General features: G+C 37.4%; 1 protein-coding gene across 5 annotated transcripts in view; it reads right to left on the reverse strand.

Moving 5' to 3' along the window:
* Window positions 1–16,183, reverse strand: part of Hmcn1 (hemicentin 1) — a 413,611-nt gene that overhangs the window by 3,461 nt on the left and 393,967 nt on the right. For 3 of the 5 annotated variants that reach the window (XM_047520702.1, XM_047520699.1, XM_047520698.1), the window contains 6 exons: window positions 15,883–16,017; window positions 13,459–13,572; window positions 12,804–12,929; window positions 10,470–10,598; window positions 7,684–8,037; window positions 3,553–3,672 (listed from right to left, as the gene is read on the reverse strand). In XM_047520702.1, the coding sequence (XP_047376658.1) occupies window positions 3,553–3,672; window positions 7,684–8,037; window positions 10,470–10,598; window positions 12,804–12,929; window positions 13,459–13,572; window positions 15,883–16,017 (978 nt within the window). The remainder of the gene's footprint in view (window positions 1–3,552; window positions 3,673–7,683; window positions 8,038–10,469; window positions 10,599–12,803; window positions 12,930–13,458; window positions 13,573–15,882; window positions 16,018–16,183) is intronic. The other 2 variants (XM_047520700.1, XM_047520701.1) reach the window with 2 other exon arrangements.

Below are 16,183 nucleotides of genomic sequence, written 5' to 3' on the forward strand. Positions count from 1 at the left end.
CCTTCCCGTATTTTGTTTTATAAGTTCAAATTGGTAAGTGGGAAGTAGGATAGTAGAAATGAAAGAAGTCAAGTTAAAAATTCTGGGGAGACTGTACAGGTCAGTGGGATTTTGAGGAAAGAGACAAAATAAAGAATAAAAGATCCAGGATGAAATGAATGACCCCCAAACCAACATTCAAATTTGACTAACGGATATCCAGTCCATCCGAGTCTGTGCAGTCTGGCCTCACCTGGTGGCAGAGGATGCTCATTCTACTGCAATAGCAATGTGGGGAAAATATGCAATAAAATCATCTTTATTTTGTTGTTTTCTGCACAAAATTGTTAAGTGGAAACACTAAAACCACTAGAATTAAGGAACATTAAAACAGAGCTAAACAAAAATTTTTTAAGCTTTCTGAAAAGGAATTTTTTTTGAGCTGTAATTCCTAATTTGGGTTTTACATCTGAGCAACAGGGAATCTGTGAATGGAAATGACTGTGTGTGCATGCAAACATGGGAGAAAGAGGTAGGAAGGGAGGGAGGGGGAGAGTTAAGTCTTGCCTATCATCTCTGTAAACCAACTTCTAATTATGATTTTTATCTGTCAGAAGTATTTTATCTCCCTGACCAATTGAGATGGTCTCACCATGAAGTGAAAAGTCATCTAGGAAAATGTGAAAGTAATTCAATTAGCTGTATCTTTGCTTCTCTCATTAAAAAAATTCCACTCACAGCCATTCTCAAAATTTCATTTTATCTCTAACTTTTGTAGTGAATACACGCAGAAATACCGAGGTCATTGGGTTGCAAGGGCCCATGATAATGGCGGCATGGAGATGCATCAGCATGCATAACAAGAGCCATTAACTTACAGAATTTCCTTGGTGGACTTCAAATCTATAAAGAAATAATCTAATACACAAAATGCTTGTCCTTAGTCCATAATAACATAGTTTTCCACAAAAAAGCTTTCACCTTGAGCTTGGAGGCAGGTGGCCCTCCTTTGTCTTCACTCCATCCCTCTTTTCAGGATGAAGTGACCCCTGGACATTCACTCTTCTTACTGCACCTAATCACTGTGCTCACTGTTCTTAAAAAAAGAAGACTATCAAACACTAGAAGAAACACAAGAAAGGAGGGAGGTGCTGGAGAACCAAACTGACCAAATAATATTATTACAGTGTGTGTATGTGTAACTATGTAACAATGAATCCTGTTATTATGTTTAATTATAATGCACCAATAAGAAAGAAAAACACAAAAACAGAAAAAGAGTTAAAAAAGAACTCATGCTTTTGTCTTCTGTTAACAATGTAGTGATGTTTAGTTTTTATTAAATATTTAAAGAATATTATAGAAATTAAACTATGGGCATCTTGTAATTATTATTGCCATCAGAAACGAATCCCAAAATGAGCTGAAAAAAATTTATATTAATAGATTTAGAAGATATGAATGCATTTAACCAGTGCTTCTGGATATTTAAAAAAATTAATTTAGGATAAACATACTTAAAGTATCAGGACAGTAAGAAGTAATTCACATTCTTGGTAAATATTATGGATTAGTTTTTATAAAACAAGAACAGATGAGAACTCACTTCAAATGCAATGCCAATATAATGATTCTAAATTTTTAGAATTAGATTAGTGATGCATAAAATTAGCATCAATATCTTTTAGTTTCTCTTCACCACTTCTGAGGCAAATCCTAATTGGTTAAGCTTTCTGAATATTTTGCTTTTCATTTTACAGTATGGTGACTTCCACTTTTGACAAGAGTTTCTTATTCCACATTGAATTCACTTAAATTTCTCTTTTCTCATTGACAGTTTTATCACTAATATGTAAAGCTTTAAAAAATCCTAAGTGAATTAAGTGCTGTCTTTTGTTCATTTTCTAACCCCCAAAAGACTCCAAGTTATCCTTTGAAGATTTCTTCAAAAGGAATTACTGTTTTCATATATTTTTAAACCTATAAAAATATGTAACCCATTTAAAATGCAAACATTTCAACTGACACCTGTTCCTGATTTGTTCACAGCATTTCCCACTCTGTAGCACAAATAAAAGCTGAAAAGTTTTCTGAGCTTAATGAGTGACAAAGGCAATTAAAAAAAAAACTGGCTACAATTAGAAAAGAGGAAAACTCTGGAATGTGTGTAGGATGGAACTCTCATAAACTGGCTAAGATGTTTTGCAGTGGGTTTGATTATTCCAAATATCCAACAGTATCTGCCCTGTTTCTTTCCAGGTGTCTGGTGCACCTACAGGGTATGCAATGGTAGTGTTGGGCATATGCACTCCTTCTGGAAGATTCTTGAGTTAAGGAACTTAGGCAGGTTCTAAAACATGGACAAAATCTGCGTTCCCACCTGTTGTTCCCACAGTGCAAAGCCCCTGGTATTCACAGCATCTTAGAAATGAAGGACTTCTAGATGTGTAAGATCTGAAGCAAGTCCTACCTCTGGTCTTGATTTATTCTAGGATCCTGAGGATTATATAATCACTCTGAGCATTAGTATTATTATCTGTACAATGGGTACAAATGATGGCCTCGATATAGTTATACTATTGACTCAAATGAAGTAACAGTTGCTCTGGAGAAACACAACCCTGTAATATGTTATTCTAGTAAATTATATCTCAGCTATATATTCTGTATGAGGTCAACTCTTAATAACATTTAGTGATCCACAGTTGGGAGCAAGGGTTGTAACTGAATTCAGGTTCTGTATCAAGCCCACGAGGTTAAGTAGGGACTTTCCAGGGAGTGTGAGAGGGTAGGACGGGATAGGGGCTGCTCATGGTAACTAGGAAGGAGCCCTTGCCCACCTTGGTCATCGTTCCAGGAACATGTGTTCCATGAGCATTTTCTAGCAACTTTTTTGTGAATTCCAAATAGAGAAAATTTAATCCCAATTTGATTGCTACTGATAAAGTACTTTTCTGAAGACTTTATCTGCTATTCTTTATGTAGGAATATAGTTTGTACATGGCAGAAATTAATAAAATTCAGAAGCTTATTAAGACCCACTGTCTCCACTAGACTGGTAAGATCTTCAAGGGAGGACTGTATCTCATCTACTCCTTTAAACCTTTTGTATCTGTAATGCCAGCACATGATTATTCCATGTCATTTGTACCCATCATTAAATGGGTTATTTAATCCATTGCTCACTGATTGCTCTAAAAATAAGTCTAGTGAGAGAAAAAAAAAATAAAGTAATGCCCCACACTGCAGTAAATTTACAAGGTGCCTTTCTCATTTTCCCTTCCATCTTAGCTGGATTATAAAAAAAAGTTTTAAAAATATATAATGTGAACTGGCTTGGGCATTCTTGGTCCTTCAAGGAAGACCATACCCAAAATAATTCACAACTACTTGTCATTACTTAAATGCTTTCTTCTTGCTTCTCTCACTTGCAGAAGCAGGGGTGAAACCTGAGTCTGACCAATGGCCATGGGAAGGGAGGGGCGACTAGGAGGATTATTCACCATCCTCGTGCCTCCTAGGCTGGTTTTACATCAAGTCGCAGCAGCAGTAAGCATCCTAGCACGCCCTCACCTTGGCACGTCTTTCCATTGAGCATGAGCTGATAGCCAGGTGGGCAGATGCACTGATAGCTTCCAATGGTATTTTTACACGCATGCTGGCAGGTGTCTCTGTTCTGACATTCATCGATATCTGTTCAGAAAGAAAGCAGAGTGCCCAACAGGTCAAACTGAGGCACAAGTTGGTGACACACAAGAGAAAAATTTCTTGGTGATTTTATACTTCTGTGTTTAAAAATGCTCAGAGCTGTTTTACATCAATATGTATCATATAAAAATATTAAATATCATACAATATACACTGTATTTTTAAATATGAAAATCTCTTCAGCATGTTTACAAGTATATATAAGCTGAAGTCCCAAACTGGTCAGTTTTTTTTATTGGTTAAATAAGTAGACTGAAATGACAGAGGTGACAGATTTACATATGATCCTAAACCACTAAAGAACTAAACTCTTCACAGAAGGGTAGAATTCACCTAAAAGATAAAATTTGTCTGGGGATTAAATGGAAAATGGAGTTATTAGGTTTTATTTTATTTAAACTGTAGCTCTCTCTCTCTCTTTCACTCTACATCACCTCCAACCAACACCCATGCATAGCTTTCCCATGTACAGATATAATCAAATGGAAATGTTTTTACTTTTGTGAAAGATTCATCAAACTCTTCATAAAATTTTGAAGCACAGATGGCAACTATGCATCCATAGTCACACTACTTTCACTAGGCCATTTAACATCTCAAGATCTTAATTGGTTCCTTTGCCAGAAGGGAACCCCGAGACCATCTACCCTACCTCAAAATTTGTTAGAAGGTTCATATGAAGGAAAGCAATTTATAAACTATATAGGTCTATCTGCTATTATTAAACAAGGCCACGAACACAGCAATGAAAAAAGTGAGAATAAATGATAATGCAAAATTAATGGATATTTGCTTTCAGTATAAAGGGTGAGATTTGGGAGGTCTAAGATTTCTTGTTCTGACTGTGTTTTGCTTTGACTAATTGTTAAGTTTTCTCATAGACCTTGAGCATGCACTAACCAGTAGAGGGCTGAGAGAACATGAGGTGAAAGGGGAACAGGTGTGCTGTAGGGCAGAATTAAAGAGAAGACAATTGAAGAGCGGGAGATGATTCAGAGCAAAGGCTCTGTTCACCTTGCATAATTTACACATGCTGAAAAACATATCTGCAATTATTTAAATTCTGTTCTTGATAAATATTCATCAAACATTTGTCCATGTTTTCACATATTTTAATCAAAGCATTCATTTCATAATTTGTGTGAGCTCTTATTATTTTTTCCCTTTAAAATCTGCTTCAATCTAAAATTGTAAGAAAAATTTAAGTTATGTTGAACTTCAAGTAGTTGACAGGGAAACTCTCAACACAGGCATCTGAAGTGTCCCCAAAAGCATGACTTTTTTCTGCACTGAGGAGCAATGCAAGTTCATTATTCCTTTTAAGCTTTGGAATTGATTTTTTCAAAAGCTAAATTTCAGTCCAAGTCTAACAAGATTCCATAGTGTTAATGTGAATCTTTTGTAACGTGTCTATCCCAGATGGTTAATTAAAGGCATTTGGTGTTTATTGTAAGTGGCTCTTGTTACACAATTACAGAGCTGTCTGCAAATTTCTTTATTAGTTCCAATGATATAAAATACTCACCATGTTTTATGAGATGTCCAAACCTGGTCATTGCCCCCAAATAAATTTAAATATCAGCAATTTAGTTGTGAAAGCTTACTTTAGACTTTTTTCTTTTTTCTTCTCAGTACTGGGGATTGAATGCAGGGACACTTAACCACTGAGTCACATCCCCCGCTCTTTTAAATATTTTATTTAGAGACAGAGTCTTGCTAAGTTGCTTAGGGCCTTGCTAAGTTGCTGAGGCTGGTTTTGAACTTGTTATTCTCTTGCCTCAGCCTCCTGAGCCCTGGGATTACAGGGCCACCACACCGAGTTTTACTTTAAAGACTGATCCTCACTCTAAAACAGTAGCTGCCTTGGACTGTAGAGGGCTGTCTAAGGAAGATATTTCTGATAGGCCATAATATAGGTGCAATACACACATAAAGATGGAAAACATAAGATTCAACAATGATGAAATTGCAGTTAGTTATGAAAAAAAGGTTATTATTCAGGGAAACTTTCTTAAAATGACTTGCACCTTCATATACATTAGAGGAAGTCAGCTGGTTGGTGTATGGTGCGTGTGGTTTAGTTAATTTACCATACCATAAACAGAAACGTTTTGGTAGGAGAGTGACAGTAGAACAGAAGAGAAAGGCCTGTCTGAAGTTAAGGCCGAGAGTGGGATGGTGATAGGCTGTAAAAACCCTTCGGTGAGAACGCCTACTTAGAAGAATTTTTATTTATTTATTTTTGGTACCAGGGATTGAACTTAGGGACACTTGACCACTGAGCCACATCCCCAACCCGACTTAACACATTTTACTTAGAGACAGGTTCTCAATGAATTGCTTAGTGCCTTGCTTTCACTAAGGCTGACTTTCAACTCGAGATCCTCTGCCTCAGCCTCCCAAGCTGCTGGGATTACAGGCATGTACCACTGCACCCAGCCAGAAGAAATTTTGAAAGACAAAAAATGCCAGATGTTAATTCTGTCAATAAGAGAATAGTGACAAAATTTAACTAATGAACAGCTGGGTTAAAATTGTAGTGAGAAAAATGGCCAATAGCCAGAATGGTTTGGAGTCCACATATTTCACAGTTTTGTATGATTTGGTCAAATTGGACAGAATGCAGAGCATTATTAATAATAAGTACATTAATGTTTGAAGCATAAGTAACAGGCACTGTCCACAGCTCTGGGAAATAAATCACAAGGGAGAAGTGTCTACGTCCATTAGAATAAGCCTTAGAAACATCATGATATCTAAACAGAAAAGCTTTGGAAAAATATGAACCTAAAGAACAAAGGATAAAGTTTGAGTATTCAGTGGGATGGAGGGTCTGACTGAGTAGAGGTGATAGAAGAAGCAGGGTCCACCTAAGGCTGACCAAGGTAGCATGTCTGAAGAGGGAATGATGGAAGAACAGGGCTTAGAGAAGGGGAGAGAAAAGATATGGAAAATCAACAAAAGCAAACGAAAAACAAAACCTGAAATTAGAAGGAGAAGAAATCCTAAAATGTTTAAAATAAATCTTTAACAGAAAGCATACTTAGTAGAAAATAAAAAAGTGTAGAACATGTAACTTAAAATGAGATTGGCATAATGGGTTTTTAATTTCAACAGAATTTCTTTCTTCCCTTCCTCCCAACACCCCTCCTCCCTTTCCTCCTTGCTTTCTTTTCCTATTTAACAAATATTGGGACTGATTTCTCTTTGCTAATTTCCCTTGGTACCTAGCTCAATGACATGCAAACTGTGGATACTCACAGAAAATTGAGTTAAACGAATGACAGATGGTAATGTTTTCAACTTAACCGAAAGCAAAGCCTCAATTCTTAAGTTGGAAATAACACTTCATTTTTGCAAACAAATGAGATTACAGACTTGCGAGTTTAGATAAAGCTCTTGAATGCACATATTTTAGAGCAATGGGAACAACCTCATTTTGGCCTGGTTTACATTATCTTTTCAGTGACATACAAGCATACAAAATAAACCAGCTGAGAAACTCCATGGGGATTGTGTGACCGACAGTCAATGAATGGGACATTGGTTGCCATACAGAACAATTGACTGAGTAGTCGAAACTTTCACTTTTAACCCACTGCTTCTGCATCAGTTAAATGCGGCCATAATCTCATGTGTTATATTATGTGATACTACATATACCTTAGTTTTAAAAGAATCACATTATGGATACAATGACATTTATTTCCACCTAGCAACAAATTTAGTAACACTTTCAGGGGTGATCAAAAAGGGAAACTGTTGGTAAAACACAATAAAGCTATTAGGATGCATACATGAAAATACATCATTTATTTGATGGAAGTTTGTAATAGTTTAGGTGACAGAGTGAATGTCTCCAAACTCTGAATCATCTCAGGCTTGAGATCAGACAAAGTTCGACACACCCAGACAGTGACAGGTGCTGTACAAAGTCTCAAACGCTGGTCAGGAAGTGAGCCCACCAAAAGGAAATGTAATATGGCTGACATTTACCTACACATGTGTCATGGCTTGCCTCAGAGCCTTCAGGGCAAGGTTTCCTAATAGTCCTTCTAGTCCTGGAGAGAGATGTCCTGCTGTTTCTATACTCTGAGTAGGAGCTGTAGAGATGGGAGTACTGTCTGTAATGCTGTTGAGGTTGATAGTTGTTTCTCACAGGGTTTGAGAACCGTGCAAGGTTAGAGCTACCGTACTGACTGCCATAGTGTGGCAGCCTCTCCAGTCCAGCGCAAGATTTCCCGTCCCCTAGTAAATGTTGTCCTGGGGGACAGATACACTTGAAGCTGCCGGGGGTGTTGGAGCACTGATGTGCACAAGGTTTAGGCACTTGCTCACATTCGTTAATGTCTGCTCATGTGCATGATACATAGAAAAGAGAGAAAAAAATACACAAAACAGAGGAATGAAAAATCAGTCTGTGAAACAAACTGAAGACATTGTTACCCTCCAAAGCCAGGAATGCAGTCACTTCTCAACTACTGCAGGCCTCTGAGAAGGCTGGATTCACTCGTTATGAATGTAGGGAAAGACTGTGACTCTCCCTGAATGTTGCTTCATTGGTCCAAGTTTTAGGTAAATACTCAAGTTGGAGCAGGTGGCTCAGGAAACCCGCCTCTAGCTCTGCGAATCCATCCTCCTTTTACTTCCAGTAGTGACAGCTTCCAGACCTACTGGCTGCTTCCAGCCTTGTGTCCTTGACTGAAAACAACAATCTGGCTATGTCATCAGTTTGGGTCCATTTGGTATACATATTTACACGCAAGGGTGAGAGTCACATTGTCGTTTTAAATCTCAGAAACACTACACTCAGATTTCTTTCAACGAGGTAGGGACATGCTAAACTGTTGAAATTTGTAAAGCTTCCTCTGGGGACAAAGAAGTGGAATCCCAAATTAATAGAGTTTTTATGAAATAACAGCTGCTGAAAGGTCTCAGTAGCAAGTCTCTCCATAAAATCTCTGCCCTCCTCTGATTTGTTCTCCACAGAGCAGACGGGGGATCTTTTCCAAGTGTAAATCACATCACGTGACTTGTTTGCTCAAGACCTTCTATGTACATTTGGGAGGAAGTTCAGACTTTTTTTCTGGCCTCTATACCCTCTGCCTGACACAGCACTGGCCCTTGGGTTGTTCCCTGACTGTGCTCAGTGCACTCCTTTCTGAGGGACACTGCCCTGCTGTCCTCTCAGTCTGGAATATGCATGCTCAGACAGACGTCCACCGGCTGGCTGCCCCTTCATTTCCTTGGTCTCTCACGCGGGCTGCTGGGATCATGTTCATAGCCTAATCTGAGTCAGTCTGTCTGCCTTGTCCTGCTTTATTTTTCCTTAGAGTGCTTAGCAAAATCTGAAATTGCATTACATATTTATTTTGTGATTCTTCTTTCACCCTATGGAAGGTAAACTCCTTGAGGACAGAGACCTGGTCTACCCTGCTTAATGTTATCCCCCAACCTGGAACATCACCCAGCACAAATGAGGTGCTCCATTAATATTTGTTGAATTAACAAAGAAATGAGCTTGACACAATGTGTCAAATCAAGCCACTAATAGTACAACAAAAAGTTATCATATAAGAAAATGTGGTCGTGAACACAGAGAAACCTGAGATTCAAATCCTAATGTAGATCTTAATTCTTTTGGTGGAGGGAGGAATAAAATCACATCCCTAGTTTGCATTTAGTTATAATAATTGATCACTAGTACCCCTAATTTTCCATACAATTACTAGTTTCAGATGCAGGAATATTAAAATCTATAATTTTAATTAATAATCAAGTCAAGCACATCTTATCCAAAAGATCATAAAAAGAAGGAAATGATTAAAGACACAGAATCACTTCTTACTAAAATAGAAACTCACCAGGCTCATAACGTTTTTGGTACCAGGGATTGAACCCAGGGGTTCTTAACCACTGAGCAATATCCCCAGCCCTTTTTATTTTTTATTTTGAGACAGGACCTCACTAAGTTGCTGTGGCTGACCTTAAATTTGTGATTCTCTTGCCTCAGACTCTCAAGCCTCTGGGATTATAGGCAGGTGACACCATACCCAGCACAGCAACCAATTTTAAAAGCATAGCACAAATCTGGAAGCTAGTGTTAAAGCCTACAAACATTTTTTTTTTATTGCACTTACATATTTTGTAGAAGAATACAATTTGATAGATCAGATTCTTAATTACAAACATATTAGTCTTTTAGAATAGTACATGGCTACCTTCTTAGAGATATTTTCTATTATCTCTTTACTTATTTGATTATTACCAATAATGTAAAATTGGGAGAACTGAATAAGATACTCTTAGCACAGGGATCAGCCCAATGTAAACACTACATATTTGGTAGCTAAAATAATAATTACCAGCTCATTTAAATTGTGCATTAAATTTAAAATTGTCCTTCATACCTAAACTTTCATACTATATAATATTCAAAAGGCATCTATGCAAACATTTATGTAATGTGTATAGAGAAAAAATGAAATTATTCTGATAATTAAGTTGGCAATTATATCAGAAACTCACTTTGACATGTGTGGTGTCTAATAAGCACTCAGTAAGTGAATATATCATCACTGCAATGTCAACATAAATTGAACTCAATACAAAGTCTCTGAAGAAGTGTCCAAATTATTTCATGAACTACTTAAACCAACTTACATACCATCCAGGTGTAGCAAGAGAGCATGTGAGGACAGAGAAAGTGGTTCTAAGCAGTTGGTAAGGATAGGTCACTTATTAGTAGCTTCATTAATCAATAACATTTCCCATTAACTTACCCATACAAGGTCTTCCGACTCCTTGTGATCGATAACCTCTTGGGCACACACATCGATAGCTGCCTCTGGTATTCTCACATATTTGGTTATATCTGCACTGATGGGTCCCATCTTTACATTCATCAATGTCTACAAACATGGAAGCAATAAAAACAACATTTCCTCTTTCAAAATCCAACATCATGCTGGGCATGGTAGTGCATGCCTGTGAACCCAGTGGCTCGGGAGGCTGAGGCAGGAGGATTGCAAGTTCAAAGACAGCCTCAGTAACAGCAAGGCACTAAGCAACTCAGTGAGACCCTGTCTCTAAATAAAATACAAAACAGGGCTGGGGATGTGGCTTCAGTGGTTGAGTGCCCCTGAGTTCAATCTCTGGTACCTGAGCCCCTCCAAAAAAAAAAATCCAACATCATTGTACTTAAAATTTACATTCTGTAAAATTGCCCAAGGTTGTTTCTTCCACGAGGTTGAGACCATATCAATGAATGACTTGGAGATGGAAAACCTGGGTTCAAGTCTTGGCTCCGCCCCTTATTACCTGGCTCTTTTCTTCCTACTGCTCTTTGTTAGGGAACGAGTTTTATTCTCACCTTTGTTTTGGCTCTTCTTTTGTTCCTTTTCTATACTGCCTCCTCCCCTGGCCATTTTATTTATACTAGTGATTGGTGTTTGTACAGATTTCTGGCAACAGTACTACATCACTTGTATGGGCCCACATCTCCAGATGCTAGCTGGATGTCTCCATTTCCATGTTTTATCAATACTTCAAGCCCCGCATGACCCCCGAGTCTTACCCTTACTCCCTTATTTACGACAGCAACACTCCTGTTTTCCTGGTCAACCAGACTCTAGTGTCAGAAGCATTTTAAATTTATTCCTTCAGTTGACAAGGTTGGGTAATTCCATTTTCTTCCCTCAAAACCATAAACATCCAGACTTCCATTCCCGCTGAGCTAGGTTTTTCTACAGCTTCTTAAATAGTCTGGTTTTTCAGTTCAACTCATTTCTAATTATCTCAGACACAGTTAAAGGGTCACTATTTCTAAATATATTTACAGCTGCATATGATACTTTGAGTTGGTGGCTACTCTTAGGGGAAATCTTTATCTATATTCATAGTGTTAGAGCTGATAGTTTTTGAAATCTGAGAGTCCATCCCACATACCACTTTTTTCGAAAGTACATTAAACCTCCATGTACTTCAACCATTGTCAAAAGCGGTTAGTGTTCCATCTATACTCATCTCTGCCACTGTCAAATTGTTCTGAACCAAATCTAGGACATATTGTAACTTTACCAATGAATATTTCAGAACGGATTCTTTTTTAGAAAGACTGCTATTTTTATGATCAGAAACTTAAACTGAAATTTCTCTGTGATTGTACGACTTATCCAAGGTCAGACAGCTGTCTTGAAGAAAAGATACCTTTTAACAGTCTATCCACATGCCTAGTAGTTCCTCTTAAACAGATTTTCTTGCTTTCTTTTCCCGGGCAATTCTATCAATTAATATTTCATTGAACTCTATATTTAAATGTATCACTTCAATGACACCTTTGATAATTATTCCTATTAGATATGATCACTCTCTTGGGCACTTGTATGCAATTTTATTTTTATCTCTTTTACGAACTATTCTTCCTTAAATTGTATTTTTTTTCCCCTTTTGGTGGAGGGAGTAGAGTAGGCCACTTTAACCCAGTAGACAGTAATGGTATCTGCTTTGTTTTTATAAATTCTGCAGTTTCTAGCTCTGCTAAATTGGGTAGGCTGGAATAGAATAGGTGAAGAACAAACTTAGGGCAAATATAATTAAATTTCTTGTCACCAATTTGACATCTGCTAACTCAGTAACCTGATACAGATTAGACACACACAGAATAAATTTCAGGCAAAATATAATTTATTTTATTGTGTGGTCACTGATTTGATATTTAAGAATATTCAGTTGTAAAATAATTATATTTTGAACTTTAAATAAATTTCTATGAATGTAATTTTTTCTAACCCCACTATGAAGTTCTGAATACATATGCTAAACTTCACCATAAAAATGATGTGAGATGATATAAATTCATGTAGATATTAAACTGTATAAACCAAATGTGTAATTGATAGGAACTCAAAATGGTCATAAGGCTGCATTTCCTGGTGAAGTCATGACCTTGGGACCTCAGAACTCATTTATACTAGAAGTGAGAAGTTCCTGATAAAGATTTGTTAGCTTAAATTGACTCTCATCATTAGTTTTTAAAATGGGTGACTTATTTGAATTATTGTTGAATTGTATTGTTTGAATACATATTTCAGTCACCAAAATAGCCAGACACTCACCAACACAGGTTCCATTTTCTGCCTTGGTCATTCCATTTGGACAAAGGTCAATGCATTTGTATCCACCTCGAGTATTCTTACAATGCTGATCTAGTCTGCATACATTCTGTCTGCACTCGTTCACATCTTGATAAAAGAACAAAGATAAGGCAGACTGAGAAAATGATTTCTGCTACATTTCCTGAGAAACCATTTCTTGGGGTTGTAAGGATATCATGAACAAATATGGTTGTCCTTTGCATAATCATTGTGTAAGCTTAAAGTGCTCAAATCCAACAAGGTACGTAACACACTGTAAAACAGAATGACAGTAATAAAGACAAAGTATTGCTTCACAGAGCTGGTAGCAATACAACCACCTTCTCCTCCTGGAAAAATAAAATATATATATTGCGTTCACTTACATATATTTATGTATGTATATATGTTATATTTTTACAAAAAACTCAGTAGGGGAAATGTTAAAAAATGGTTTATAATTAGAAAATGAAACATGTAAAAGAGCATTTGATTCCACTTTTTTTTTTGGCATGGATTACATACATGATGCATGGATCCCACATAGGAATCAGTTCCTAGACACAACATATGCATTTAGATCAGAATTAAGATGTTATAGAGCTGTAGGGCTTTGAATTCAAAGCCTTTTTCTTACCCAGGCATTTTCTGCCTTTGAGCTGATACCCAGGTTCACATCCACAGTGGAAACTTCCTATGGCATTGTAACAGCGCTGGTGACAGGGACTGGATTCTTGACATTCGTTAATATCTGTTAAATAAAACCAAATGTTCATTCCATGCTGTTAGGAAACCTGAGTTAATTTATCCCACATGGTTAACATTTTAATGGTCTTGATGATCATGTTTAAAACCTTCTCTAAAATGAATCTAATACATATGCTCTGGAATACTCTGCTAAATAATTGACACAATTAACTGCTGAAGAAGGTATCTCTCTTCACCACCTTAAAGGTGAATATTTACTAGTGATTCAGGACAATGTTGATGAAAGGATTCTCTGCCTGAAGGATTTTACCATGTGGCTTCCATTCCTCTTTCCTGGAAGCTTTAGCCCTGTAATGCTGCTGACAGACTCGGGTGAAGACAGAGGGAAACAAGCACTGAGTCTCGTGCGGTTGACTTCGTTCCCCATTCTTGCTGCTTTTAGCCTCACACGGATCTTTACCACCTCGTGTTGGATTGACTGCAGAAATATCTTTCCTCCTCTGCAGTCATTGTCAAGTTCTTCCCAAATACCACCTGGCTCATAGTGAAATACGATGAACACAGGTGTGAAATCTCCAACCACTTGAGTACTTGCCTGTGCTTTGTACAGTCTCTCCTCTCTTCCCCTCCAGTCCCAGAGGAAGAGAGACTTCTCCCATTCAAGAAGAGTTCCTGCATTTGAACTTCAAACCTCTGCAGCATATTTTGGAGGGGATAGGGATTATGGACCATCAATCATTCCATTCTCTTATGCATTTTTTAAGACCTTTCCTCTTTACTCTTATCGTTCCCACAAACCCATAGGCATAACGGAATCTCTTCCATCTCTGGGATCATATGATCTCAAGCACCTGCACTTTCTCTATTGTTCAATTTGAAATCTTTCCAAAGAATAATCATTATTTAGGCTCTTCATGTCCACATTTTATATTCCCAAACTTGAGATTGCTAAATGTCTCTTATTTTGTAGGTTTTCTATTTGGGATCTTTTCATTGAACTTCTTAAAGGGCACAATGTGTTAATTTACTTGTGTAAACATGATCAGATACTTTTAAAAGATTTCTTAGTGTAGTTTTTCTTTCTTTTCCCTCTTTTGCTTGACTTCCTTGCCTACCAAAGGCAAGCAACATTAACAATCTCTTATGAATAACAACATCTCTTCTACATGCACATATATATATGTATATATACATATATATATCTACCTCAATATATAAACCCATTTTCCTTTTCTTTAGTTACTTGTTTCTAGTTAAATGATCTTTTCTACAGAAGTTACACACACTTATCTATACCTGAGTTATCTCCTGCCTACACAATGGTTCATGGTGTAGATGGATCAGACAGTATTCTTTCTACTATTGATAAGACTTTCAGTTTTGGATCCATTGTTTTTGCCTCTGTGAAAAATCATGAGCTTTATTCATAAAGTGCCCCAAATCTGGAAGCAATCAAGTTGTCCTTCAGTAGGTAAATGAATAAATAAACCATGAAAATGGCATATTATTCAGTGCTGAAAGAAATATGCTATCAAACCAAGAAAAGACATTACTTAGTGACAGAAGCCAGTGTTTCTGTATACATTTCTGTATACATTTATACAACATTCTGGAAAAGGTAAAACTGTGGAGATGGTAAAAATATCAGTAACTGCCAGGGGTTGGAGGGAGGCAGGGATAGACTTTTAGGGCAGTGAAACTACTTAGTATGACACTATCATGGTAGATACATGCCATTACAAATTTGTGCAAAGCCACTGAGTGTTTCCCAGGTGTGAACCCTAATGTAAACTGTGAACTCTGGATGATGATGTGTTCATGTATATTATTAGAACTGTACTACTGTGGGTGGGATGCTCATAGTGGGAGAGGTTATGCGTGGTGGGAGAGTTTATACATGGGAGGAGAGAGGCCACAGGGCATATGGGAACTCTGTGCTTTCTGGTTAAATCTTTAAAATTAAAACTTCTCTGAAAAATAAAGTCCATATAAAAATATACTTCAATAAGCATTCTGGTCTGCATTTAGTCTTACACAATGGAGTTTGGTGGACTAGATTCTATTAGATTGAGTCGCATGATCTACTTCCCCAAATGGTAACCAGCAAATGTAATTCAAAACCACTGAGCTACAAACATGTAAAATAGTCGTAGAACATGCATCTAAATAAGAACTTAGGAAGAAGCTCGACTTATAAAACAGGTACAATGGGGTGCTGGTTTAAGTTCTCCAGAGGAACTAAAGTCTCCCTGCTTGATGACTCTTCACTATTTTTCCCTGGAGTTTCCTAACAGAGTTCAAAGGAAGCATTCGTAGTAGCATGAAGATAAAGAAAAGGCAGCCATTTTTATACCTTGACAACTCAGCCCATCGGAGGTTCTTCGAAAGCCAGTTCCACAATGGACCACACAGCGATAGGATCCAATGGTGTTGTCACAGTCCTGACCAGCGTGGCAGGTGTGTCCACCCAGAGCGCACTCATCAATATCTATAATGGAGGGATCCATTCAGTGGAGATGAGTTAAAGAAAACCCAACCTAAGAAGCTGTTGTGAAACGGGGGTGGGGAAGGCACTGAATGCGAACAACGCTTGAGAAATATAAGAGAGTAAGAAGGACCGGTTCTTTGGACTGTGTCATTTCACGGGGGTAAAG

The sequence above is a fragment of the Sciurus carolinensis genome, chromosome 12 (genome assembly GCF_902686445.1).
Source record: "Sciurus carolinensis chromosome 12, mSciCar1.2, whole genome shotgun sequence".
Taxonomy (NCBI): domain Eukaryota; kingdom Metazoa; phylum Chordata; class Mammalia; order Rodentia; family Sciuridae; genus Sciurus; species Sciurus carolinensis.